This window comes from Microtus oregoni, unplaced genomic scaffold (assembly GCF_018167655.1).
Source record: "Microtus oregoni isolate MIOR12 unplaced genomic scaffold, Mior012 000052F_001, whole genome shotgun sequence".
Taxonomy (NCBI): Eukaryota; Metazoa; Chordata; class Mammalia; order Rodentia; family Cricetidae; genus Microtus; species Microtus oregoni.
The window spans coordinates 802,096-828,822 of NW_024543813.1; the positions used below are offsets into that span (position 1 = coordinate 802,096).

The 26,727-nt window shown below is 38.0% G+C and overlaps 1 protein-coding gene across 1 annotated transcript in view; it reads left to right on the forward strand.

Annotated features, from left to right (window-relative positions):
* Fgf13 (fibroblast growth factor 13) overlaps positions 1–26,727 on the forward strand; it is a 504,366-nt gene that overhangs the window by 259,815 nt on the left and 217,824 nt on the right. Inside the window, exon 3 of the mRNA XM_041637239.1 lies at positions 22,793–22,960. Coding sequence (XP_041493173.1) covers positions 22,793–22,960 — 168 coding nt within the window. The remainder of the gene's footprint in view (positions 1–22,792; positions 22,961–26,727) is intronic.

A 26,727-nucleotide genomic window follows, 5' to 3' on the forward strand; every position in this document is an offset into this window, starting at 1 on the left:
ACAATTTACAGACCTCTTGTCAAACTACAGGTTTTTATTCCCGATTCTCTACTTTAGCAAGAGAAAGTAAGTTGGGACTAGAAAAATCTCAACTTATCTTCATAACATGAAATAATAAATTTACCTTTCTCCTACTCCTCATGAATGTAGGAAAATCGATGTTATTAACAGGGAAATGTTTAGAGAGCAAATCTCTCAGGTAATAAATATCTGCTTATAAATAAAGACTTCAGCAAAGTGTAAGGAAGTTCCTACTGAAAATCTCTTATGTCATATAATGAGCAAATCCAGGATCCTAAAGTATCCCCCTGCCCAGACTACCCACTGGTGACATCAGATTTGAATATGGTCCTTGGGACATTTGATCCCCCTTCCTAGTGCTTGCTACTAAGATGTAAAGTCAGAGCAACTCACATGAGTTCCTCATTGTCCTGCATTCTTCCCCTAACATACTTCTGCAGAGCAGTCCTAATATTGGACATTACCCTACCTCCCACTTTAAATGATATTGCTCTCTGAAGTACACAGGGAAGTGGAGTTGTCCTCACTTGCAGATGTAGAAATGCCTATTCCAAAATACAAGCGATTCACCCAAGATCGTTAAGCTAGTAAGTTGCAGAGATAGAAATATTTCCAGGTATTATGACTACTATGCTATCCCTGAGATCAGTGGTAAGGGAGGGCAATGATTTATTATTAGTTTATGTACCATTTTTCATAATGCAGTTGGTCCATTTCCACTTGCTGTGGAGATAGATTCCATTTGTTCCAGCCAAACCCTCATTTTGTTTGAGTGATTTGCTGAGGTAGCAGCACTCCTCTCAATAAGGCTTCCTGATGGCTGGCTGTGGGTCCTGTAGCATGGTGCTCTGAGACATGTGATGATGGACTTGGGATGTATTATTATTTGGCATAATTTTGTATTTTTTCTCTCATTTGTTGCACAGCCATGTATTTCCTTGTCTGTCTTTATATCCTTATAGCATATGAGAACCTCTTTTGTTTTTTGGTTTCTGGACTTCTGGTTGGTTATTAGGGAAATGATGATATGCCATGCTGAATTGGTCTTAGTACTGTCAGAACCTGTGTCCTGAAGTTCTTTTTCCTCCTGTGACATTTGCTGATAGCAAACATGCAATGAAAAAAAGCAAACAAACATACCAGTCTACCTCAGATTGTTGAGGCTGGCTTGCTTCCAGTTCTATTGGATGATCAAGGCTTTGGAGAGCAGATGGCAGGTGACGAAGTGGCCAGGGGATGGGTGAATAAATACCTTGCACCCTGTAGAGAAGCTGGTGGATATGTATGTTAGTTTTCTTTTATTAACTAAAGTAGGGTTCTCCCAATGACTTTGTGCTGTGAGGATGGTAGGAGCTCCCCTTGCCTACTATTATGTTTTGGTAGTAGACTTGCTAACAAGGTTATTGTAAATCTTGCTGTGGAATGAGATCAAAGAGTTGCAACTCAAAAATATTGTCTGAACTCCTGCTCTGTCTATTGTGGGAAAGTTTCTTTATCTATAAGAGTCTGATGAGTTATTGTTGTAGTCTATCATACTTAAGCTTTCTGAAATTTGATGGTATGGATAATTGCAACACTTTCACTGATGCTTATGAACTTTAATTTTAGGTTGACTCATAACTTACTCATTCTCCTGTGCCCAAAACCTGAATCCTCATGATTGGTCAGGCATAGGGCACAAGCCTGAATCTGCCATCAGAAATTCATTTATTATATAAAGAATGCCCAAATGAATTCACTTCATGGTAAAACTAGGGGAATGAGGAAAGCCCACCACTCCTCTGTATGGATGCCAGGACACATGCTAGGCTGGCACTTTACCCTATTTTGCAGGAAGGAATAAGTCTGATCAGGCATAAGATGCTATGAAACATCACTGCCTGGCATTGGGAAGTTACTATGAGGCATTTGGCAAAGATGGTACTTCCATTTTTCCATCTCTTAAGTGTTGAGCGTGAACATGCATCTAACTGGCAGCATTCACAAATTGGACTTTATATACCTGCCTATATTTAGATTCATGCCAAACCCAGGGGGCACAGCTACTTATAATTTTCTTGCCAAAACATGGGAAAATTAGAGGTTGTTTACCTTTAATTCAATGGGGAAAATGCATTAGCATCTACGCCAGCAGCTCACTATGTGGGGATACTGATTAAATATTTGTGTTCCACTCTGAAAACAGTTTCTTAGCCTGTTTTGGGAGTACTTTTCGATTCTTGTTGTTGTTGTTGCTGTTACTCAACTTAAGTTAAAAAACAAAAACAAAATAAAATAGTCAGGAGCAATTTGCTCTCAAGAGGGAACAATGTTGACAGACCTTAATTGAATAATCCTTGTCTAATCAGGTTTTGCTTCTCAGGGTTGCTTCTCAGTTAGCCAGCAGGCTCCCAATCGCCTTGCTCAGAAGGTGGTCAGGGTGTGTACACATTTGTTCTTAGTGTCTAGCCTGGTGCCCTGGAGAAAGAAAAGGCTATGTGCTCATGTCAATGTACCTGTCATGCATATACCTTCCCTCTCTGAACTGATATGTAAAGCAACACTTGAAGAAGTCAAGACTGATGTAACATTCATTGTTTTGCCCAGTCCTGTATGCTCAAGACAGAGTATAGAACAGCATCTGGTATGTAATAGTTGCTTACCCAGTCCATATGATAATTAATTTTTTTCATCTCACCAGGAGCAATGACAAAGTGCATTTCTCTTTGTTCTATACATTTTGGTAAGGAAACTTAAGGCAAATAACTCTCTCAGCCTCAGCTTCCCTCAATGTTACAATCACTGTCCTTTATTTTAGTTGCTAAGAAGACCAAAATAAAGTAAATTGGGAAAGGATTTTTCACTTGGAATGCTAAGTATCCCAATTGGTTAGTAGTCCAGTGGTGAGACCACAATATTTTTGCATCTTCTATATTTTTCATTCACTTTATCAGAACGTTTTGATAGTATCTGTTTTAAGTTTTCAGTTATGTTATTTACTGACTAATTCCATTGAAAATAACAACCTTACATGTAGGAGAACATAGTATGTTGATTTTAACTTTTACAGGACATAATATAAAATACCTTTGCTATAACTAAATGTTAACTGTGCCACAACACCAAAGGAATCTGTGGAAAATCTGCTTATATCGTATACTTCCCAGGAAATTGGGATTCATACACAGTGATAAAAAAGAAATATTGAGACTCACAGTTATGAGATTGTTATTATTATTATTATTGTTATTGTTGTTGTTGTTGTTGTTGTTATTGAACTACATGAGTTTCAAATCTGGAAAAAGTAATACATGAAATGATAAGAGTGACTGGGAGGTCAAGATGGGAGACTCATATCCTGTAACCTTTGACTGATCTTTCTGTTACTTTCCAATTGGTAAAATATCTATGCATTTTTCTTATCTTAGCACTTTAAGAGTTACTTGAGAATATTTTGAAAAATAGCAATTGGAATAGAACTTATAAGCAAACAATAAGCACTAGCTGCTATCATCATTGATGTTATTAGTATAATCATAATCTTCATCACAATATAAGAGAGGTTGGATTTCACAGTTTGTCCTTAGGTGTTGTGTCAGCCAGATTAGTGTCAGCCCTCCAGACTATCTTGTCTGTTTTAAGCAAATATAGCCTTGATGTCTTCCAACAGCATCTTTCCAGACAAAGAAAATGATAACAGGATCCCAATAGGGTCCCAAATTGCCATAGGTCCCACAGAAATGAGTGACAGAAACAGTAGCAGAACCTAGGACTCACTATCCCTGAGACTTCTTTGTCATTGACTATCCTTTCTCTCTTTCATTAGTACCGGAGGAATGGGCATTCTGCATCATGAAGGGTGATGATTCACTGTCGGGTGATCCTGTCTTTTCCACTAATTCTTCTGAAAGACATGGGCATTTCTATACTGAGTCTTTGTCTTCCTATACAACAACAACAAATTCAATACATTTTTTTTTATTTTGAAAATGATATGGCCGAAATAACTGATTTCATTGCCTTGTTTATTATACTTTTGGTGGCTATAGCTGCATACTCCAGAAGCCTGGTCACATGCCCTCTACCCAGTTAAAAAGACTGATTATTATTTCCTTTCAGCCATGCATGCTTTGATAACTGTGGGCCCTGGTTTTCTGTTTTAGAGATGAGCTGTCATTTATGACAACAGTTGACACATCCTGGTCTGGATTCCTCTGTCCCTACCAACTACTGTTGGAGTCATACAAATTCTGGCTCATGAAGATGCAATTGGGTTTCAACCTACAGACCAGATGAGATTACTTTTACTATCACTATAAATTTTATATTGAAATGGAAGCAGTTGCAGCAGCTGTCTTTGTTTACTTGGGACCTAGAGTAGTGGTTTGCGATGGGTGCTGACACTGCAGTAGAATACCTCTTTGTTTGAGCTCGTGAAAATCTTGAAAAACTGGTTATCAAAATAAAAATGCTGTCCATTTACCCAAGTCTATGGCTTGTCTCTCCATTTGTGCCTTATTTGGCAGTTCAGAAGCAGGTGCTGGCTGCCACTGACCTGGAGGTAGAGGAAATGGCAGTGTGTTTGGAACCAGGTCTCCATCCTTTTTTTTTCTAGTCTTAAATCCTGTTTAATAGGGCAATACTTTTCAAACATGTCAGCAGGAGGAAGGTTTAGGAGATGGGAGGTGGAGTAGCACAGCTAGGATCCTTCTGTACCACATAAACCATAAACCAGATTAGCATATTATGTTTCTGTGCAAGATTTGCTTAAACAAAGGGTTCAGCTATTGAGTGCTGAGATTATAGGCATGCACTACCATGCCTAAATATCATGGTAATCTTTAGAGAACACAACCATTTAAAAAACTTTTTGATAACAAGACAGCTTGTTTCTTTTCAAATCATAATTATTAATAAGCATTAATTGCAGATTAGTGGATTTCTTTATGATGTTTTTCCATGTATATATTGTGCTTTGATTCTACATACCCACTTGGAAACCACCAGTCCTTACTCTGCCCTTTCTGCCTTTTCTTGTCAGTCTCCCTCTACTTCCTCCTTGCTCTCATTTCTTGTTTTGTGTATGGGAGCATATATGATGTTTCTTTGTCTGGATTCTTTGGCTTTATAAGGAAAAATGTTCAACATCTTTAGCCATAATGTAAGTGTAAATTCAAACTGCACTGATTTTCCATTTCACCTCAGTCAGAATGATAGTTTCAAGAAAACTAAAAGCATCGTACGCTAGCAAGTATATGGGAGTGGAAAGAGAAACCTTTTTACATTGTTATTTGGAATTGAAATTAGGATAGACACCTTGGAAATCAGTATGGAAGTACCAGAAATATTAAAATAGAGCAAAAGTATAACCCAGTCTATTTCTTAAGTATTCACAATCAAGACTTCAAAACCAAGAGTGTTGGCAGAGGCTGTTTGTTCATTCCGACCATTCTAACTTGAAATAATCGCACAGAAACTGTACTATTTAAATCACTGCATGGCCAATAACTTAAGCATGTTCTTAGATAGTTCCTATATCTTTGGTTAACTCATTTCTATTAATATGTGTATTACCATGTGGCTATGGCTTACCGTCAAGGTTCCAGCACGTCTGTCCCTGTCAGCGGCTACATGGCTTCTCCCAACTCCACCTTCTTTCTCCCAGAATTCAGTTTAATTTTCCCCTCCTAGCTCTGTTCTGCTAAGCCACTGGCCAAAACAGATTTATTCATTAACCAGTAAAAGCAACACATATGCAAAAGTACTTCCCATACCACAAGAGCATTTATAGCTAGCAAAATCTATGCGACTAGATACTGGTTGACATGGCAAAATGCATGACATATTGCTCTACTCGGGACCACACAAGATCTGCTATAGGTATGGACTATACTGTATTACTTTATGAAACACAGGCTTGTCAGTTCCTTTGATTGTTGACAGAATTTAGTGCCTATAAGATCAGCATCCCTGTTGATTAATGAATGTCATCCCATGGGTCATTCTCAGATCCTTGACTGCCCAGATTCTCTTGGACCCAACACTTTGCCACCCTTACCACATGACACCTCACTTTTCAAGGTCTGTGGGTGACTTTTCTGTTTTAGTGCCTTCAAACAATTTTGCCAAGCTCATCAAAATTAATGTTCCTTTATTTATTGTATATGAGTACTTTACCTGCATGTACCTATACTTATTATATATATATATATATATATATATATTTACCTCATGTGTACAGTGCCTGTGGAGGTCAGAAGGGGGACTCAAATCCTTATAACAGGAGTAAATGATGGTTATGAACAACAATATGGGTGCTGGGAACTGAACCCAGGTTCTCTACCAGAATAGCAAGTACTAATAATGGATGAGCCATCTACCCGTCAATTTAATGTTCCCTTTGAGGAATTTAAAATCAACTGATAAGGAATATAAACTGGGCTTTTAAAATCTTTTACTTTTGCTTCATTTTATTGGCCAAAAGTTTATTTGAGATTTTGCTTGATATTGTGAATGTATGTGATGGTGGTTGGGTGTGTGTGTGTGTGTGTGTGTGTGTGTGTGTGTGTGTGTGTGTGTGTGTGTACTAGAACTGCAAAGCTTTTATGTGGAGTCTGGTAATCCAAACTCTGGTCCTCATGTTTACATAGCAAGTGTTTATCAACTGACCCACCTTCCCATGTAGGAGGGAGCCACTTGTTTGTCCTGGCCACCCAGAACTGAAATAATCACACAGAAACTGTATTAATTAAATCACTGCATGGCCCATTAGCTCTAGCTTCTTATTGGGTAGCTCTTACATTAATTTAACCCATTTCTATTACTCTGTGTATCACCATGAAGTCGTGGTTTACCAACAAAGTTTCAGCACGTTTATCTCTGGCGGCTCCATGGCGTCTCTCCCACTCTGGGCCCTTCTTTCTCCCAGAATTCCATTGAGTTTTCCCTGCCTACCTAAATTCTGCCCTATCAACAGGCCAAGACAGTTTCTTTATTCATTAATGGTAATCACAGCACACAAAGGGGACTCCCACATCATCCCCAGGCCCGCTCGTCACATTGTAATGGAAGAGACTACTTAACATTATAACCCTTTGGGAAGCTTAAAGGATATGTCTACCACAATACTGAATCATGAATCACCACCACCAGGTTGAAGTGGGAAGGAAAAGGATGTGTTTTACAATAAAAATCAGTGTAGTTAAGTCAAACTTTGATTGAAGAAATGGGAAAATTCTTCCTCCATATCCTTAAACATACATCTTAGATGTTTGCTGTAGTTGGGGTTCTACAGAGCTGCATGCTTGATAGTGTGGTGATGGTGGTAGTGGTGGTGGTAATGGTGGTGTGTTTGTGTGTATGTATGTGTAGACAGACTATAATTAACTGCATCTCTCAGGATTATAGAGATAGGAATGTTTTAAGATGCAAGTTTTATCTACTAGGAAACTAGAGAACGAGGAGAATTGATATATTAGTTCAAGTTCTTAGGCCAAACAAAAGCTAATGATGTAATTCCAAATATACATTATATATTGAGACAGGGTTTCTCTGTGAAACAAACCTAGCTGTCCTAGAACTCACTCTGTAGACCAGGCTGACTTCAAACTCACAGAGATCTGCCCGTCTCTGCCTCCTGTGTACTGGGATTAAAGGCATGCATCACCATTGCCTGGCTAATTTTTTCTTTCTCAGATTTGGTCAGCCTTCAGTTGTTATTTAGACATTCAACTGATGATTGGATGAATGTCATTCCTATTGGGAATGACACTTTGGTTTACTTAGTTCAGTGATTTGGAAACCACCCCCACACACATGGTAGACAAACCCTCAAGTAATATTTAAACATGTATCTTATTATCCCATCTCATAGGCATATTCACACATAATTAACTAGCAACCCACTCTTCACTAATTTTATGACTCTACTCCAAGGAACTGGACTTGTCCCATAATCATACCAGGTTTCTTTAAATCCCTACCATTCTCAGTATGTATGTGAACCTAAATCATGGGTAAGATGCTTTTCTCAAGATATGGCATCAGTTGGCCAACAACACTTTACAGTGGGTCGTTGTGATTTAGAATTTGAGCTACCAGTGAGCCGCTAAGTAGAGATAAGCAAACCCCAGTCCAAACAAAAGTGATAAGCAAAGATGAAGCAATCAAGAGTCTTCTGCTTCCTGAAGTCTACCTTGCAGGCTTTCCTGCATGTCTATTTTTTTCTGTTTCTTCTCTTCACTGTAGTTATTATAAATATGTATATCTAAAATGAGATTCACATTCATTTTATGCTTCCCACAAATGTATTAAGGGACTTCTATAGTTTCTTAAAGAATAGGAAGCAATTACATGCAATGGCTTTCCTGAAAAAAATATTGAGAATATAATGTTGCCTGTGGATGGATCCACGTTTTTTATTACTTCCTAGATATGAGTGTGACCCATCTTGCTTTCAGACCAAATGTTTTTTCTTGGTTGCCATAGCTTCACCTAGAGATGTCTCTGACAGATAAGAATTTGAGTCAAGTGATGTCTTGAGGAGCTGAGAATATCTCATGTATATTATGCTCTTCTCTGAGTGCCTGTCAGTTAAACAGGTGTTACACAAAGCCACAGGAGAAAAAAGAACAGAATGAATCCTCTCTAGACAATTCTGAAAGTATTGTGTTTCTTCTGTCATTTATAGCAACTTAAAAAATATCTCTTCAACTACCCACAAAATAAATATTTCATTGTCTAGGACAGAATTTGTAGAGTCCAATTTCCATGGCTTTCCTGCCAAAAATCTTGAACTTCAGTTACCTATCCTTAAGAAGAAAGCAGAGGGTATTCTACTGTATCAGAACTGGGGAATGCTTTTACTCCTTCAAATAACACTTTTGAGCATTGTAAAGACTAGCATATTCCAGCCAGGTGGTGGTGGCGCATGCCTTTAATCCCAGCACTTGGGAGACAGGCAGGCGGATCTCTGTGAGTTTGAGGCCAGGCTGGTCTACAAGAGTTAGTTCCAGGATAGGTTCCAAAGCTACAGAGAAACCCTGTTTCCAAGAAAAAAAAAAGACAGCATACTCCAATTTCTAGATGACACTTTCTGTACTTCAGTATGCATTTTATTATTATAAAATTTCATGCATATCAGTGGGTTTCAACTGGAAAGGCCATCAGAAAAAGAGATAGACACAACATTCAGGACATTCATTCTTCTCTGCAACCTGTTGTAGACACTTGGCTCCAGTGCAGTCCAAGAGGAATAACTTCAAGTTAACATTTGTTCCTTGTTTTTGTGAATCCATGCAGATATATGTCCTACATTACTGCATTATGTTTTCCTGGCCCTTACTTGTGTTTTTGTCAGCCCGAGACTCCTCTGGCACTACATGAATATCAGACAATAACCGGTGATTTCCCAAAGCAGGATTTTAAATTAATATGTTGCCTGCTTATTCACATCTGTGAAGGAGCAAGGCACAACTCACCATTTCAGTCACAACAGAACTCCGTTTTTCCTTCTCCCTGTTCACCTGCTTGAAGCTCTTTTCCCCTTCGTAGCTCTCTGGTAACTCGTTCACACCTCCAGGCTTCTACTCAGCTATCTCCTTCTTAGGGAGTCTTTCCATTATTTCTCCATTATAGAAGATTATACTGCAGCAAAAGCTCTATCTGGAGTTTAAGTCATAAAGATTGTGTCTTGCCTACATGGATCAAGGGGACAGTCCAATGAAGCTCTCTTCTAAACAGTGACCTAGAGACTCTTGGCATTCTCATCTTACCACAGCTTGGTTCACAGCACCCACATGGCACCTCACAACAGTACGTAACTCCTGTTCCAGGGAATCTGTCTCTGTCTTCCAGCCTCCATGAACACTAGCTACACATGTGGCACACATACATAGATGCAGACCAGTCACTCATACACATAAAAAAATACATTCTTAAAAAGAACTTAATGAATATGATAATTTTACACACAGGATTTGACAACTGATATTAAAATTACTTTAGAAACCTTTCAAAGCCACCTGGGTTTTAAGGACATTTGTATTCTATTGCTACTATAACAAATACCATAAATTTAATAGATCAAACTCCACCAACAATCTTACATTTCTGTAGGTCATAAATCATGCATATATTTTCCCATACTACATTTCCCATATATTTTCCCAGCTACATTTCTTTATGGAGGATGTAGGTCTGTTCTCATGCTAATTGTCCTCATTAGCATAATTAAGTTCCTTAGAGATCAGCTATCTCTGTTTCCCAGTTGGCTGCCAAAATATGATCATTCTTAGAATCCAGATTCTTTGGCTTATTAATCTCTTCTTCTATCTTCAGAGGCAGTAATATCAGAGCAAACCCCCTCTTATTGTTAGTCTTTCCTGCATGTCTTGATTGCATCTTTTAGATCCACTCTTCTATCTCCCTCATCTGATTTTATGATTCTGTCTCATTTGTAGGAAAATAGATGGAACTAGAAATTATCACAGTAAGACCAAAAGTCAGACTCAAAACAAAAAGTAACCCATGTTTTTTCTTACAAGTGGTTTTCTAGTTTTATTTCTGTTGCTGCGATAACATATCGTGACAAAAATTAACCTATGAGGGAAAGGGCAATTTTTGTAAGTGAAGATAGCTTTTTCATTTCCAGACCATACAGACCCAAATGATCACACAGAAACTATATTAGTTACAACACTGTTTGGCTGATGGCTCAAGCATATTTCTCAATAGCTCTTACTTCTTAAATTAATCTATTTCTATTCATCTATGTATCACCACAAGGCTGTAGTCTACCTGTAAGGTTCCAGCATTTTTTTCTCCTTCGGCTGCTGCATGGCATCTCTTTGATTCTACCTACTCTCTCTCTCTCTCTCTCTCTCTCTCTCTCTATATATATATATATATATATATATATATATATATATATATGTTCATATTTCCCACCTGGCTTTATTCTGCTCTGCCATACACCAAAGCAGTTTCTTCATTAACCAATGGTAATAAAACATATTCACATTATACAAAGGGGAATCCCACATGACTTTTTCTACTTACAATGACAGGTTATAGTTCTTTCTTGAAAGGAAGTCTAGGTGTAAATGTCAATCAGTTAGTGACATCACATCCAAAGTCAAAAGGAAAGAGAAATCCATCAGCTCATACGTGTGCTCAGCTTCTTCTTTGTACTTACATAGTCTAAACTCCTGTGCCTGGCGATAATGGTGCACACAATGTTCTGGCTCTAATTCTGATGTGTCATTTTTGTCTTTTTTTTATCATATTTTTATTACCCTCTCTTAGAAGTCTATGTTCTAATGAAAAACAGAAAGGGGTGGATCTGGATGGAATGGGAAGTGGGGAAGAGCTAACAGGAGTAGACTGAGGAGAAATCATAATAAGGTTACATTATATGAGACAAAATAACTACTTTCAATAAAAGGAAAAAACAAAACAACAACTAAAATCTAAGTGTTTATGATTCATTTATACTTAAATCATTAAATGCTATTTAAGGATATTTGATGGCTTTGAGCTTTTAAAATAACCATAAGCCTTTTTCTTAAACAGAAATGCTGGCAAGAGTAAGCAAACTCAAATACCATTTGCTTTAAAATCCTTCCCAAACAAATTTGGAATGGATTCTAACCTGGCACAATCTATTCTTCCATCCGACTCCCCTGCAGTGACGGCCTTCTTAAGAAGAATAGCTAACTCTATTTACTGAATAGGGAGAAAGAAACTGTGGCAGGCAAGGGTACAAAGGAAAGCACCCATTTAATTGGAATGCTTCTTTATTACAATTATTTTGTGGATTTCAATTATTTTAATTGAGAGTTATGTTCCATTAGCTAAAACTGTGCCACATTTAACTATATAAGGAGGATGAATCCTTCCACGGCACATAAGTTAAGAAAAGAAAAACCTTTATTTCCTGGAGGTATAGGAGACCGTTTGAGCACACAAGTTGATGAATATGATGCTGAAGCCAAATTATACTAACTGCCTTCTGATGAGCTTGAGTACAGTTCATTACTAACTAAAGAGGGAAGGATTTAATGAGTGCATATTTTAAATGAAACAAGAGGACTGGGTGCATTGTCTTGATCAACGGAATACACCTTCTTGAGTAGATCACGGCATTCTTGATCCTTTTATTACTACTCTAATCAGCATAGCCAAAGACCATGGCAAGTCAGGGCATACAAAACCATGCTGACAGCTGTGTATTTCAAGTTTCTGAAAGATAATTGTTAGAAGAACAACCTATATATTGGTGCATGCTTCATGGTTTCTGTCAAAGATCAGTTAAGAGGGGTCACTAATGTACTAGGAGTGTTTTTAATAATGTCACCGGGGGTGGAAAAAGGCAAGAATGGCTCAAAGAAACACACACGAGAACAGAATAGTGGGTAGAATCAGAATGAAAAGAAAATTGCTTGCTTGAAAATGAAAGTATTGCTTGATTAATACAAAGGTAAATGAGTGTGCTAATTATATAAATTGGGAGGCTATGAAGAATTGGAAGTAAGGTTGATGGCATCTGTCTTTCTTCCAGTCATAAATGTTTTAGATCAATATTTCATTCTGATTTTCCAACCACCAACACATAGCAGTTGGCAGAATCCATGGCATGGGGTTTTCTTAGCTACCGAGGCAGGTCAGGAAAATTGGAACAACTACCAGGACCAAACATCTCTCTAGGCTCTTGAGAGCTGGGTGAGCTTTCAAACCCTTGAATGCAATGTTGAAGGCAGTACTGGGGAGAAGTAGTACAAGGTCCTTGTAGCCTGCACTCTGGGGAAGAATGGCATGGAGACATGACTTCTTGGAAGGTGGGGTTGGAGGACTTGCAAGTTTATTCCAGAGTGTTATTGGCACAGAAATTACACTCCTTCCTATGAGATGCAGTATTTTCAAAATGGGTAAGACATGGGGGATAAAATAGGCTTTCCTTAGCAAGTTAGTCTGTGATATTGCATGAGATAGGTCTGAAGATCAAAGGCTTTGAAGACTTCAGGCAAAACTATTTCTGTGAATAGATATGACACCACTCTGTGAGCCTAACTGGGAATTCTGTACTAATAGTTGTTAAAAAGAAAGACATGTGTCTAGTATCCACACGACCACTGCCACACTCTACATAGCTGGATGCAAGAGCATACATGGGCCAATGAGTCTGGGAATCTTTATATTGAAGGACATCCTTGTACATAGAGTATGATGGGAAAATGTGTGTAAGTAGAATAACAGGGGCCAATCTGTAAGTGATTTTAAAATGAGTCACATGTTTCTTTCCCTAGAACAATGCAACCAGAAACAGCTTGCATTGTCTGACAAACAAGTAAGTTCAAACAAAACTTTTCAAGGTAGTCAGTAACAGTGGAATATTTTCAAGCAATTTCAGATGACATCTTGAAAGATATGGCCTATGGGTCAATTTGATAACCCATGAGTGCTATAGACACATCCCTTGGGCCTTTCCTCCGTCTTCTACTACAACATTGCACTGACGATCATGGAACAGCCTTGCTACACCACCACCGGTAGTCTAAGTGGTAGAAGTTGGTTCCTGCTCCCCCCAGGAAGGACACCTTCACTGTACCCTCAAATTTAGCATCAGTTTAACATATTTCAGATGTACTTAATATGTATGAGATGGATATCAATCATAGGCGTATTTCCACCAATACCACTTTTTTTCTAATCATTAAAACAAATTGTCTTGGGATTTATTTGGTTATCTATAAAAGGTAGAAATTTTTTCATGGGGTAACACTGTAGGTGACTTCCTTCACTCACCAGTTGTGCTTCCATGACTATATTTTAATATCTTCCAAAATAAATGTTCAGTCTCAAAAGAGAAGGGGATAAAACCATATCCAATACCAACTATATTGACAGTGTGCCAACTAATGTAGGAGGTTTACCTCAAATCTTAATGTGTATAGCAGTCAGCTTTGAATCTTGAGGAAATGTCAGCTCTCATTCTGGTTATGTGGTCATGACAGGATTGACAATCTTCACGTCTGTCTTTGTCCTTGGAGAAGCTATGCAACTGGACTAGAACATACACATAAAAGTCGCCACTATATGGGGCTAGAGACATGGCTCAGCTGGTAAGGGTACTTGTTGCTCTTGTAAACCGCCCAGCATCACTTCTCAAAACCTACTTGGTGGTTCACAAACTTTCAAAACCCCAGCTCCAGGGAATCTGACACAGTCTTCTGACCTCTCTGGACACATACATAGATGTAGGAAAACAGTCATACAAATAAAGTAAAATTAATAAGTCTTAAATTTGGGGAGGAATAAAAGAACTGGCATTTTATTTTAGGGCTGAAGAAACTAAACTTCAAAGTGATCTCTGCCATTCCAAGGGTCACATTGATGGTACATGATACAGGAGCTATAACTGAAAAGCACAGATTCATTGGAAGATGTTGGTCAGTGACCCTACTCTACTACTGAGGGCTTTTCAAAATTTTCCTGTGCGTAAGACATTCATAGTTCACACATGACCAATGATCCTGGCACTTTAAAACCTTGCTTCTTTTCAAATTCTTTTCTTATTCAGGAAAACATTGTTTTTTGCAGTTCATTGTGCTTATATTTCTGTTTTATTTTCTTTTTCCCCTTCAGTTAGACTCCTTGTCAGCCCCCACTGCACTCTGGAACCTGCATGAAAACTGCTTCGACTATCAAGGCGCAAACTACACTTATAAGCCAATTAAATCCAAATCTCTAGACATGCATCCTAGGCAGGGACACTTTGTTAAAAGCTCCCAAGGTGCAGTGTTAGAATACTGAATTAGAAGACTTGAAGCAACAGTTTATGCAGAATGTACTCACAATCTCCTTTCTTATGATGTTAAAAGAGAAAATCTAGTACCTAACAAGGTTGCCTGTGAGATTTTAGAATCATTTTGTTCTCATGATCTTGGACTGCCCTGACCTTACAATGGCATCCATAATTGGATCATATAGAGTAGAGACCAGAGTGAGGAGATGCAGCTTTGTGGAATGGCTTTAGCAAGCGTTCCGTAACCCAATTTCCTCAAGGGCATTAATAAGGACAGAGTTTAGATCTGTTCAGTTAAAGAAAACTGACTAGTAAAGAGACAATCATTTTAAAATCTATAATACAGGCAAGGGTTGAAATTAGCTGTAGTGAACACTGAGAAATCCACTATGGTTGTTCAGGCTGGAGCAGAATTCCTTCATAGAGATGTGTGCCTTGGCTTAATGTGGTCCAGTGCAAAGGAGAGTGCCACTGCACAAGGATACATGGCATCTCTGCCCTGAGGTGTGGGAAGAATGGAAAGACAGACAGAGAGCTGAAGCTGCCCAAGGAAAGGAATAGCAGGATTTTCATTGTACAAGGGGAGACAGAGGTTTACTTAGAATGCTAATTCTCCACACTGGCAATACACTCAAGTCACCTGAGGAACTTTGAAAGCCAGGAATGCTCAGAGTTCAACCAGAAGAGTATTTTAATTAGTCTGGCATACAACCATGGGTATTTTAGTTTTAACCCCCTAGATGGTTCAAATGCTCAGTTGCACCTAAAGAACCCCTAGTTTATAGTGTTTGTACTATACTACAAGTATAGACTACATGTAGAAAGAGATTCCGAGAGAGAAAAACCCAAACCTTCGGGATAGTGTCTCTTTGAGTTGGAAAATTGACCAGCATCAGCACCATCTACTCAAGACCTTGGGGGAAAAATGCCAGTTGTGGGCTTCATTCTAAACCTTCATTGTTTGAAACAATGGATAAGGCTCCAGCATAAAGGCCTTCACTATGTGAGTGTGTAGGGACACTTGCTATGGCCTTAGGCTTCATAGGTGTTTGTAGGAGGGGAATGCAAGCAGATATGAGCAGAAAATATGAAGGTAGAGTAGTGTGGTGTCCATCCCTGTGATGGTACAATGCTCAATGTTCTAAAAGGGAATCTACTTTGCTTATCTTGCCATATTTTCTTAAAGGCGTTATTAAAACAGTGTCAAGAATAAAGTATATGCCATTCATACAGTACAGAGGACCATTAGAACTGCACTGCCTGTTAAGTGAAATCATACTGTCATAATGCATCCCTTTCTGTCTGTCAGCAGGTAGATGCATGCTCCCTGGACATTTGGGCCCTTGCATAAAATGGCAGGTTCAGCTTTGAGAAAGATGCTTACATGAAGCTAGACAAGAAGCTATGCATATATCTCTGTGGCTAGAATGCTTGCTGAGCAGGCGTGTAGCCCAAGTTTGATCCCCAGATGTGGTGGCAGAGCCCTCTAACCCAGAACCAATGAGGTGGTAACCAGTGGATCGGGTTCCAGGTTATCCTCAGCCAAATAGAAAGTTCAAGGCCAAAATGAGGCCATGTCTCGAAAACAAGAAAACCAAAAGCATAGAGTCAAAATGAGTTTCCACAGCCTCCATTTTTTATTTCTTCCCTATACGCAAATCAGTATTTTGATTGACTGGGACTTGTCTTCTATTTATCAGAGACCCCTAGAAGTTATCAGCAAGTGTTAAGTAGTGTCAGTCTGTGGAGAAAGCTTTTGCCCTAGACTGAGAAAAGCCCCCACTGATGTGTAACATTGGGTGTTTCAACTGTACCAGTTCAGTAGAAGCTTTCTGTCCCCTGGTTGACAGGCATGGTCACCAATGCATCCTCTTTATATGAGCACCTCCAGGATGCAGATGATGTCCCATGGTCACAAATGGGTTTCAGGGATTCATTATAGTTCCTCATGAAGGAACTTGTAGGCCAGAAAGCTTTTATGCATCCCCAATTACAGTGATTCTCGAGTAAGGTAATTTTGGCTTCATTAGGTGAGGGCATGTTGTTGACTTGGCAATATTTGGAGATATTTTTGGTTGTTACACTGTGGAGAGTGCTCACAGCATTTGGTAGGTAATGATCAGAGCTACTACCCAGAATCCTTCAGTGCACAGAACAGCTCCATTCAACAGCAAATCATTGGGCCTCAAGTGTTTACAAAAAAGAGTAGAGACATCTCTCCAGCTTTAAATGAGAAAACACAGAGAGAGAAATTAAGTGGCAGTTTAGATGTCACACAGAAAGTTGTATTGTCCCTGGTTCTCAAACCACCAACTATATTATTCTGCAGTTCTTTCTACTGCAGATAACACTTCCTCTCATGCAACTCCCATTGACTCTGTGTCTTGTGGATACCAGGTTTATGTGCTGTACTCTCGGCCATTTTCTATACTGTCTAAGGTGTGGAAAGGTAGGCATGACTATCCCTAGGCATAGTCTTTGTATGTAGAAAACTGTGTAAAGTGGTATAGTCCATAAGTAATATAAAGATGATCCCTGTGGGGTTTGACTGAGAATGGCCCCAGTAGACTTATGTGTTTCAGTTCTTTTTTTTTTTTTGTAGCTGTTTGGGAAGTATTAGAACATTGTGTTCTTTTTGGATAGGTATGTGTTGGTAACAGTGGGCTTTGAAGAAAAAAAAAACCCATGCCATCATCAGTTAGTTCTCTTTCAGCATCATAGTTGTGGCTCAGATGTAAACTCTCAGTTACTGCTCCCATGCCATGCCTGGCTGCAGGCTTCTGTGTTACCAACCATGATGGTCATAGACTCTAACCCTCTGGAACTAACTGAACCTTCAAATTAACTTGTTTCATTTATAAGTTTCTTTGGTCATGCTCTTTTGTCATGGCAATAGAAATATAACAAAGACAACCCCAAAAGAGACGAAGACGCAATTATTGTCCCCCGCTGAGAGCTTCTATTAAGTTATAAAGTAAAGGCAGATATCTTTATGTAAGTATCCAGCTCACATTTCAGCAAAGTCCTATGATACGACAAAAGCTGTCCTCAAAATATCACAAGATTTCTCCAAAGTCACATGGAAATTAGAAGTTGGAAGAGTGACTTGACCATTTGCCTTAGTATTGATGGATGGCTAAAGGAAAAAGAATCCTTCATTTGATTAATAAGAAATGTTTAAGTATGTTGTGACTAGAGCCACGTTCTGGAATCCTCATGAGACACAATGTCTTTTATCCATGGAGCTTGTGTTCTGTGAGTAAAACCCAGAAAAAAAATCAATCAATATATAGATAAAATAATTACAGTTCTTTTCAGACTTACCTAAGGTTGCTAAAAAATGAATGAATGAAAGAAAGAAAGAAAGAAAGAAAGAAAGAAAGAAAGAAAGAAAGATTTCTGAGGTATTGCATTTTGGTAGGTCCCTGGGGTACACAGAAAGGCAATCAGAAAGAACAGAAAGAATAGGGCCTAAGGCAGCAAAACCCAGTATAGTCCAGGGACTAGTGGAATGTCCTGTTAGTACACAGGTAGGCATGTGTTGTAAATGAGAAGATAGGGACCAAGTATGGTAGTAGTGGGTTTGCATTTCATTTCATCACGAAGAAAGCAAAATAACCTGAAGATGGGAGAGAGCGAAACACACTAGTTTTTGGCTGGGAAATGGAGAAAATCAGAAAGGGAACTATTACTGAAAATTTCAAAATAACAAAAAGGTTGTTTCTACCTTCATCAAATAAAATAAGTGTTAGCACTAAGCCCTTTCACTCACTAAATCTTCTCATCTCCTAAACATTTGAATCTACCACCTTGACAGTATCTGCTGCGGCAATAAAGCTAAGCATCATGTCCAGATAGATAGTTAGCTGGGAGGCAAACTGGAGGTGTCGAGCTAAAGCATCGTGTGGCTATTTGTGCTTTTCAACATGACAGGTGTTCAGAGACATGGAAGACTAATTGTGGTAATTAGTCCATTTTCTCCTCCCTGTCTTTCTGATTATGTGAGAATATTTGGTACTCTCTGGATTTTGCCTTATTTTTGAGTTTCATAAGGGCTTGAAATCCTTTGCTTCTTGGATTCACTAATAAATATCCGCTAACTTTGATTGGAAGTCCCTTTGGTGGGTTCATTCCCCTTGCCCCAGTGATTTCCAATTTGCTAGGCTTTAACATTGTGTATCGTTAATTGTGTTGAGTCGTGTTTGGGAAGATTCAAAAGCAGAGAAGACTCATGCTTGTGTACATTCAAAAGCAGAAAAATCACATCACTAAATAATCAAGGGATTATTGACTGATTCTTTTTGATGGCAGAAAATACTGAGAATTATAGGGGTCTGGTAAGGGGGCAAGTCCCTTGTATGGTATTGTCTAGTCTCTTAGGCTCTTTCTGTTTTTTTTTATGTATTTAATAAAGACAGAAAATTTCATGGAGCCAGTCGGATTCTTTGGAAGTAAGAAGCATGATGGTCCTCAGTGTTGGATAAGGATGATTTTATGAAGGACTTACTGTTTGGGCCTGGAGGCTGACACTTGTGGATCCTGGCTTCTAAGCTAGATTTTTTTCCAGTCCTTGATCGTGTGGATTTTATTGTAGTGTTTGTCGTCTTGCTGATACTTGGGCAGCTGTTCTTTGAGGTCAATGCTGTAGCAATCGGTGCCATTTTCATAAGCTAAGAAATTGACTTCCCTATCCATGTGGAAGATACATTATTAACTTCTTTTATTAAAATACATTTAAAGGTTAAATCCATTGGAAGTTTTACCAGATATGATTACATTTTATTAAAGATTGGTACTTTAGCTCTAGTTTGAAATGAGAGTATTTCTGAAAGGTTATCTTGACTTAGTCTCTATAAGTAGTTTTTCTCTTACTGTGACTGACTGCTCCTTGCCCTTTGTGCCTGTCCTTGATCTTGGTAATAGCTGAGATGGCTAGAGAAGAGTAGGGATTTTATAGTGTTATTTAGCCCACTGCTGCTACTGAGAAAACAAAGCTAGGTCTAGTCTGGCCCACTCAAGAGTTGTCAATCGCTTTATGTCTTGCAAGGGTAACTAACTCTTCTATAGTGTGCTCATAACAACCAATCATTTTCATTACTACAATCACTTATTCTTCTTTCACTCTTCTTACCTCCGTGTCCGAGTATGCCACCAGTCAGTGTCTGTCTGGGAATGTGTGGATTTGTGTGTGTGCACTTCTCTTCTCCAACTCTGGACTGCTCCTGAGGGAATGTGAACTCTTGCATGGAGGGTTTTTTTTATCAAGGCTGGGGCACCAGCTATATCGTTTGCATTTTTGCACAGGAACTTATTCTTTGGTAACCGTTCCAAAAAAAAAAAAAAAAGAAAAAGAAAGAAAGAAAGAAAAAGAAAGAAAACAGAGATCAAGCTAAACCTTTGAAATGATGGAAAACTTTGTCTAAATCAAATTGTAATATAACTCCATGTTTGGATGGATCTATTGTTGGATATGCAACAGTTAGTTCTTAGTCCTGTGGGAAGTCTTAATCTTCTGCTCCTGTCAACGGCACAGCCACTCTCCCATTTGAGGAAGTAAACAAATGAAATCTGTATTACAATTCTATTTTTTTATTGAAAATATCTCCAAGTTCCAGGGTTTTATAGACTCAACTGAAGTATTGCTTTTCCAATGATATCTGATAAGAAAAATCCAGATTATTTCTAACTCCTGGTCAACAGAGCACCAAGATACTGTTAGAGTAACTATCTTTTTTTTTCTATTTTGCCTAAGTTGAGTGATGTTTGAGGCGCTGAGTAAAGACAGCCTGAGACCCAGAACAAAGCCATTAAGTCCCAGATGTTCAGGATTTCCAAGGAAATGTTCTGTGCCTTTGGTTATTACTCAGATGGCTCCTTAAATGCTCTCATCTTGGCACCTTTTGCACTTGCTAAATCCAATTTGAGGAAAGAACTGGAGAGAGGGGGAATTTTGTGGAAAGCAATTAGCCTGCACTTTGGTGACCTTCTTGCTTTCCGCACCATGATGAAGGGCTGGTTCGCTCTTGGATCAGTCAGCAGGTTGATTCTGCTAGAATTGTGTGACATGTTATAGATAATCAGTTTTATCTAATTAAACAATAATGATGGCAGTGTATGACATTTTCTGGGAATTAATGAGCAGCTGGGAAAAACTGATGGCTGGAGAGTCAGCCAAACACTGTTAGCTTCAGTCCACCATTAATCTCCAGAAATGCCCACTTGTGACATCATTGTTGGTATCGAACAATGAAAATGGAAGACAATTTACTGATATTCAGTGTGCAGTCCCTAGTAACACACTCTCCTTATGCATTATCTGAAAGTTATAGCTTTCCTTTTTTAGCCCCAATTACCCCTTAATCTTAAAAAAAATGTTTTCTATATAGCAGATCCTAAAAATGGGTTTCTTGGTTTCTACACAATGGCAGTGTATTTTTAAGAGTTCAGATTTGGAGAATTTTATTTTAATATTTTGCAGGGTAAAACCAGAATGTTTCTTCAGCTGTGATACTGGAATTTGAGATGTGTATCTATTATCATGACTATCTCCTCATGGCAGGAAATGGTTGCAAATGTGTTGAATAGTAGCTGTTGCTAGCAAGCATGTGAACTCACCAACAAGATTCTTAGAAGTCATAGTAACACTGCTAGTAGATGATGGGAACTCCCTGCCAGGAAAAGCTGAGATGGCGTGTCTATACAATGTTTTTGATTACTGCTGCTGAATGCTAGAGGAAAATTGGACTAAAATATTCACTAGCTTCTTACATAATTTAATAATATTTCTATATACAGGTTCGGGTGTGCTATCTATCAAGAACTTTTTCTAAATCCTAAATGGGAATTTTTTTCTTGTGTTGTTTTCCATACCATTTGCCTCCTACAAGAAAGAAAGTTCTTTAAGGCCACTGAGACCCCAGCCAATGAATTTTGAATTCTTTGCCAAAAACAACCTTTGGATATCATCTAAATTCAGCCATAAGTTGTTTATTTTGCACACCACAGGCATTTTTCTCTGTAAGAAATGGGCTGGTGGTAGCCATCAGTCCTTCTAAATGCATGTTAAGTATCTGCATTTGGGGGAGTAAAATGAGTCAGCATGCCATTAATCACAGCTTCGGAGGCACTGACTCACTCCCAGAGAAATGTAATGGCCTCATTGGGGAAGGGTGTGAAAGAAAAACTCCATTCTTGGGTCAGTTCCCTGTTTCTGCAAATGCAAATCAAATTTGCACCCACTTCAGTGGGTGGTTTTCAAACTAAAGAAAGTAGCTGTGGACCTTATAAAGGCACACATCCAGCTTTTCCAGGAAAATACAGTAAGGAGACAGAACCCTGCTTAAACACACAGTGAGCCTAAGAAGAAAAACAGAGCTCACAAGAGCCTAGTGAGCATCTAAGCCCCAAATTTGTAAACCTGGCCCTATTCTTGTACAATTCAGTCAGGTAGGTCTTTGATCCACTGTTAATTTGGGGGCACTCAGTAGAAAGCTCTCATCTTCAGTAAATGGCTTTGAACTTCTGAAGGACATTTACAAGGACTTGGGTCCTTTTTGGAAGTCAAAGCATAGAGAGCAACTTGGAAGTCAAACTCTTGTTAGGTTCAGATTGAGAAGCGAAACATAACTGATTGTTGGTGGACCTTGTGACATTTCATCTTTAAATGGTTATATAGCCTCTTAAGTTGAAATGTGGGGTCTCTGTGGTGTTTCTTTAAATACAACATTCTTGTCAACATAAAAATATTATACTATGGGTACAATTTGATGCTATTAAATTTTATTGTATTCACAAAGCAGGTATAGATTATCTAGTAGTTAGCTTTTCTCAGGATTTTTTCAGACTCCTTAAAATAAAATTGCCAAGTTGTTAAAACTTTGTATAAAAATGTTGCTTTGTTAGTCTTCCCTGGGAGGAGGTTTGATTGAAGATGTTCGCTGCTTTCATGAAACTCTAACTTGAGTTCATTTTGTTATGTGGTGACCACAGTTCTGGATGACGCCCCCCCTGGCACACAGGAATACATAATGTTACGGCAAGATTCCATCCAATCCGCGGAATTAAAGAAAAAAGAGTCCCCCTTTCGTGCTAAGTGTCACGAAATCTTCTGCTGCCCGCTGAAGCAAGTGCACCACAAAGAAAACACAGAACCCGAAGGTTTGTGCAAGACAGACACATGTTTTACTTGTTTTATCCTCTCTCTCTCTCTCTCTCTCTCTCTCTCTCTCTCTCTCTCTCTCTCTCTCTCTCTCTCTCCTCGTTTTGGATTGTGCATTGCCGTGTGGTGTGCTGTGTGTTGTTCAGTCCCTATGACAGCTGTAGGAGACCCTGGCTCACTGGTGACTGTGTTATGCAGTGTCAGTTGGGACACTGTAAAACACAGTCATCTCCGCACAGCGTGCAGCATCCTGCTTCTTGCAGCTAAAACATTTTCCGTTGATGTCATGACACTATATCATTTTGGCTGCCAAAGTTGCTTGCTCCTGTAACCAACACCTGCCCAAATCTGTTCCCATTGCCTTGCATTCCTGAAGCAGCAGCCAGCTGAGGAATGACACTTCTAAAAGGAAATAATGAGAAGACTGTTTCAAAATTTTCTTTCTCTTCTCCACCCCATAAAGCTTCTGCATTGCTTTGGAAGAATGTTCATGATCAACTTAGTTTGCTAAAGCAGTACCAGACTCCCTAATTAATGCACGTCCACTTGCGCTTTGCCACAGTAAGATGCATGTCTCGCGGAAACAATGAGGTGTTTTTATCCTTTTTTTTTTTCCAGCTCAATACAGGTTTGGAGAACTCAACTTGTTACTTACTTAAACTCAGATTGATATGGTGTTCTTTCCACTCCATGTCACAAATCTATCTCTAACGTAACTATTCTGGCTAGAATGCATATTTATCCACTTTCCAACATTTTTGCATGTATCAAACAGGACGATTTTACACAATACAAATGCAATGAGGTGATTTTATTGTTGTCAAATGTGAATTTCCACTTTTAAAATGACCTTCGCATATTGCATATTCATGTGAGGGGCTCTTTTACAGTAAGAAATTATCTTCTGGTCATTCATGATTGATGGAGCTTTCTAGTGTACAACATTGGATGTGACAGCAGTCATCTCAATGGCAGTTGGAGTATACTTTTTGCATAATGTCTTCATATATCCTGTAAGTGACTTTGTTCCTATATCAAGTTACTCTTTTGCAGCTTCATAAGAAACCTCGTTACACCCATGTTTCTCATGTGGAAAACAAGGACACCTGGTTTCGTTTAAAGTTTGGTATGTAAGAGGATGACATACAGTGAGCTCCAGTTCGTAGTTTTCAAAGTGAAATGTGTCACCTCAAAATGTCCCTTTCTCTTTCTTCCAAACAGGATTTTAAGTGCTCATAGGCAGAAAATTAGAAGTCTCTATCTAGGCTCAGGTCTATTTTGGTAGTGGAATAAAACACTTGCACTTATTTCCTACCAATAGTTTTGCTAATCTAAACCATCGACTGTGGCTGAGACCTAATGTCGATAAGTAATCTCCTACAAGTATTAATGGTGACCTTTTACAATGGGTAAGATCCATCTCAGCGTGCTTTAGTTGAGAAAAATTTAGCTTGATTTTTAATGTTGCCGAAACAAGAATTTTCATCAATGATAATTATTTTATTATATACAGTACAATCCAGTATGTTCTGCTTTCTTTTCTCTCATACTCTTTATGTATCTATGTATATATATATATATGTACACACACATAAATATACATATATATATATTATGCTGGTAAGCAAACTGAATATTTTGGTTTGCATAATAAAAATGTTGTTTAAAAATTACTGGTTAAGTTCAGTAAAGCCTTTGGTTAGAAACTTTAAATTTTTCTTGACAAGTTTAGATTTTAGATTAAGTAAACAGTCTAGTAAATGTAAGGCCATTATTGCATAACTTTGGCAGAATTTGTTCATTTTCAAGCACTGTCTGGAGTGCATTGTGAATACTGTCATAAATGTTTTTAGATATAAATTATTAAAAATGAGTAGCCATCAGACTCTCTACAATGGATGCACAGTTTTCAATCTTTCATTTCAAATCCATAAATTCAACGGTTGGCAATATGTTGAATATTACTGTTATCTTCATGCCTGTAATGTTTTGAAGAGAGATGTCGTCTTCTTTCAGATGATTGGTTGTCCTCCTGGCAGATACTTTGACATACCAGAACTAAAACTTCCTTTCTTATTCCTAATAATCATTTAGAAATAGCATTAGATTCATCAGAAGCTTTCTTTGGAGATATTGTAACACTATTTTCAGTCATACTTTATCCATTCAAACAAGGAAGGATTCCTGTGCTATTGGTGAACATAGACAAATTAATTAAAACCTTTTGTCCCTATACAGATCCATAGCAGGCCAAGTATCTTAGATGGCGGCATACCAAATGTGTTGTGTACAGACCTTGGAATAACATGCTTATTTTCATGTAGGAAATGGGAGTTTGTCATTTCCAGGAGGTGAAATGTCTATTGATTTGGAAGGGTTCAGTGGCCAGTTTGGCAACCTGGAAGATTTTTGCAAGACTGATTTTTCAATGGTATCGTTTCTAGTTCTGTCTCAAAGCTGTAACATTTTGCAATATTTACTAGAAATAAAATGCTGCTTCCATATTTTAAACGGATATTGGTGATAAGTTATATGGCTACATGGAAATATTTTACTGTCATATGATTCATCGTAATGATGTGTTCCCTTTCATAGTCACTGTATTGTAGTATCAGACTATAACTGATATTAGATGTGGATTCCTATAATTTCAAAGTAGGAACAAATAATAATCAATCTTTCCATTGTTTGGATATTCATATAATATTGGAAACCATCAATTGAAAAATGAAAAAAAATCACTAAGACTTGAAAAAACAAAAGTTTGAATAATAGCAAAACATCTGTGTATATTATGTAAAAGCTGCTTTTCTTTTAATTAATTGACAAAGTCAACTTGTTTATATTTTTGTGTTTTTTCTTTTATAAAGTTTTGGTGCTTCTTTTGGCTGTCAATGGTTATGAAGAGCCAGGCTATTTCCATTGTTTATGACCACTTGAGATGATTAAAATAGCATAGTTAATATTGTTCACAGTCATCTATCTTTCAAAGACATTTTTGGATTATGTTCAAGACCTTCAGAATCAATGCAAAAAGTTCTTAGAAATATCTCACTATTTTGTTGCTTTTTTTGACACACTAAAGCCAATTATAGTTTGCTAAAAGTAAGTTTATATTAATGAACAGCCAATTTCAAAACAAAATTTTAAATCTCATCCAAATTCTTCTGAATTTATATGATGTGATCATTTCTATATCATCCACTTATGATATAATTGAGCACTTATACATAAACTGGAATTTGGCTGAAGAAGACCATATGAATATCTGAGAGTCTGATTTGGCTCAATACCAGCAATGTTCTTTGTTAGAAGAAAGCTGTTGCATGGAGAGTGGAGATCATTACCAACATATTTTTCTTGTGGTTCCAGGAGCCTTTGGCAAGAGAAAGCATAATCTTCAGAGCTTTGTTCCTTTATTCACTTTCTTTTCCTATACCATGGGTGCCAAAATGAAACCACTGATTTAGTACAACTTCTGGAAGCCAATCTATTTTCAGCATAGCTTCTATTTCCTAAATGCTACTCATTGGGCTTTTCTTAATGTTTAAAGATTGCTAAAAAGAGAGTCACAGCCAAGATATCCAAGCTTGAAAGTAGGTAGGTAGTCTTTAAGATCCAGAGAGATAGCTAGTAAATTTCTAGTGTTTGGTTTTACAAGTGAAAATTTTTATTATAATAGTAATTTTTGAAGTTAATGTGATATAAAAATAGCATCAACCTCAGTGATCTATGAACATCTTGTAATCTGAAACTTGAATTCTGG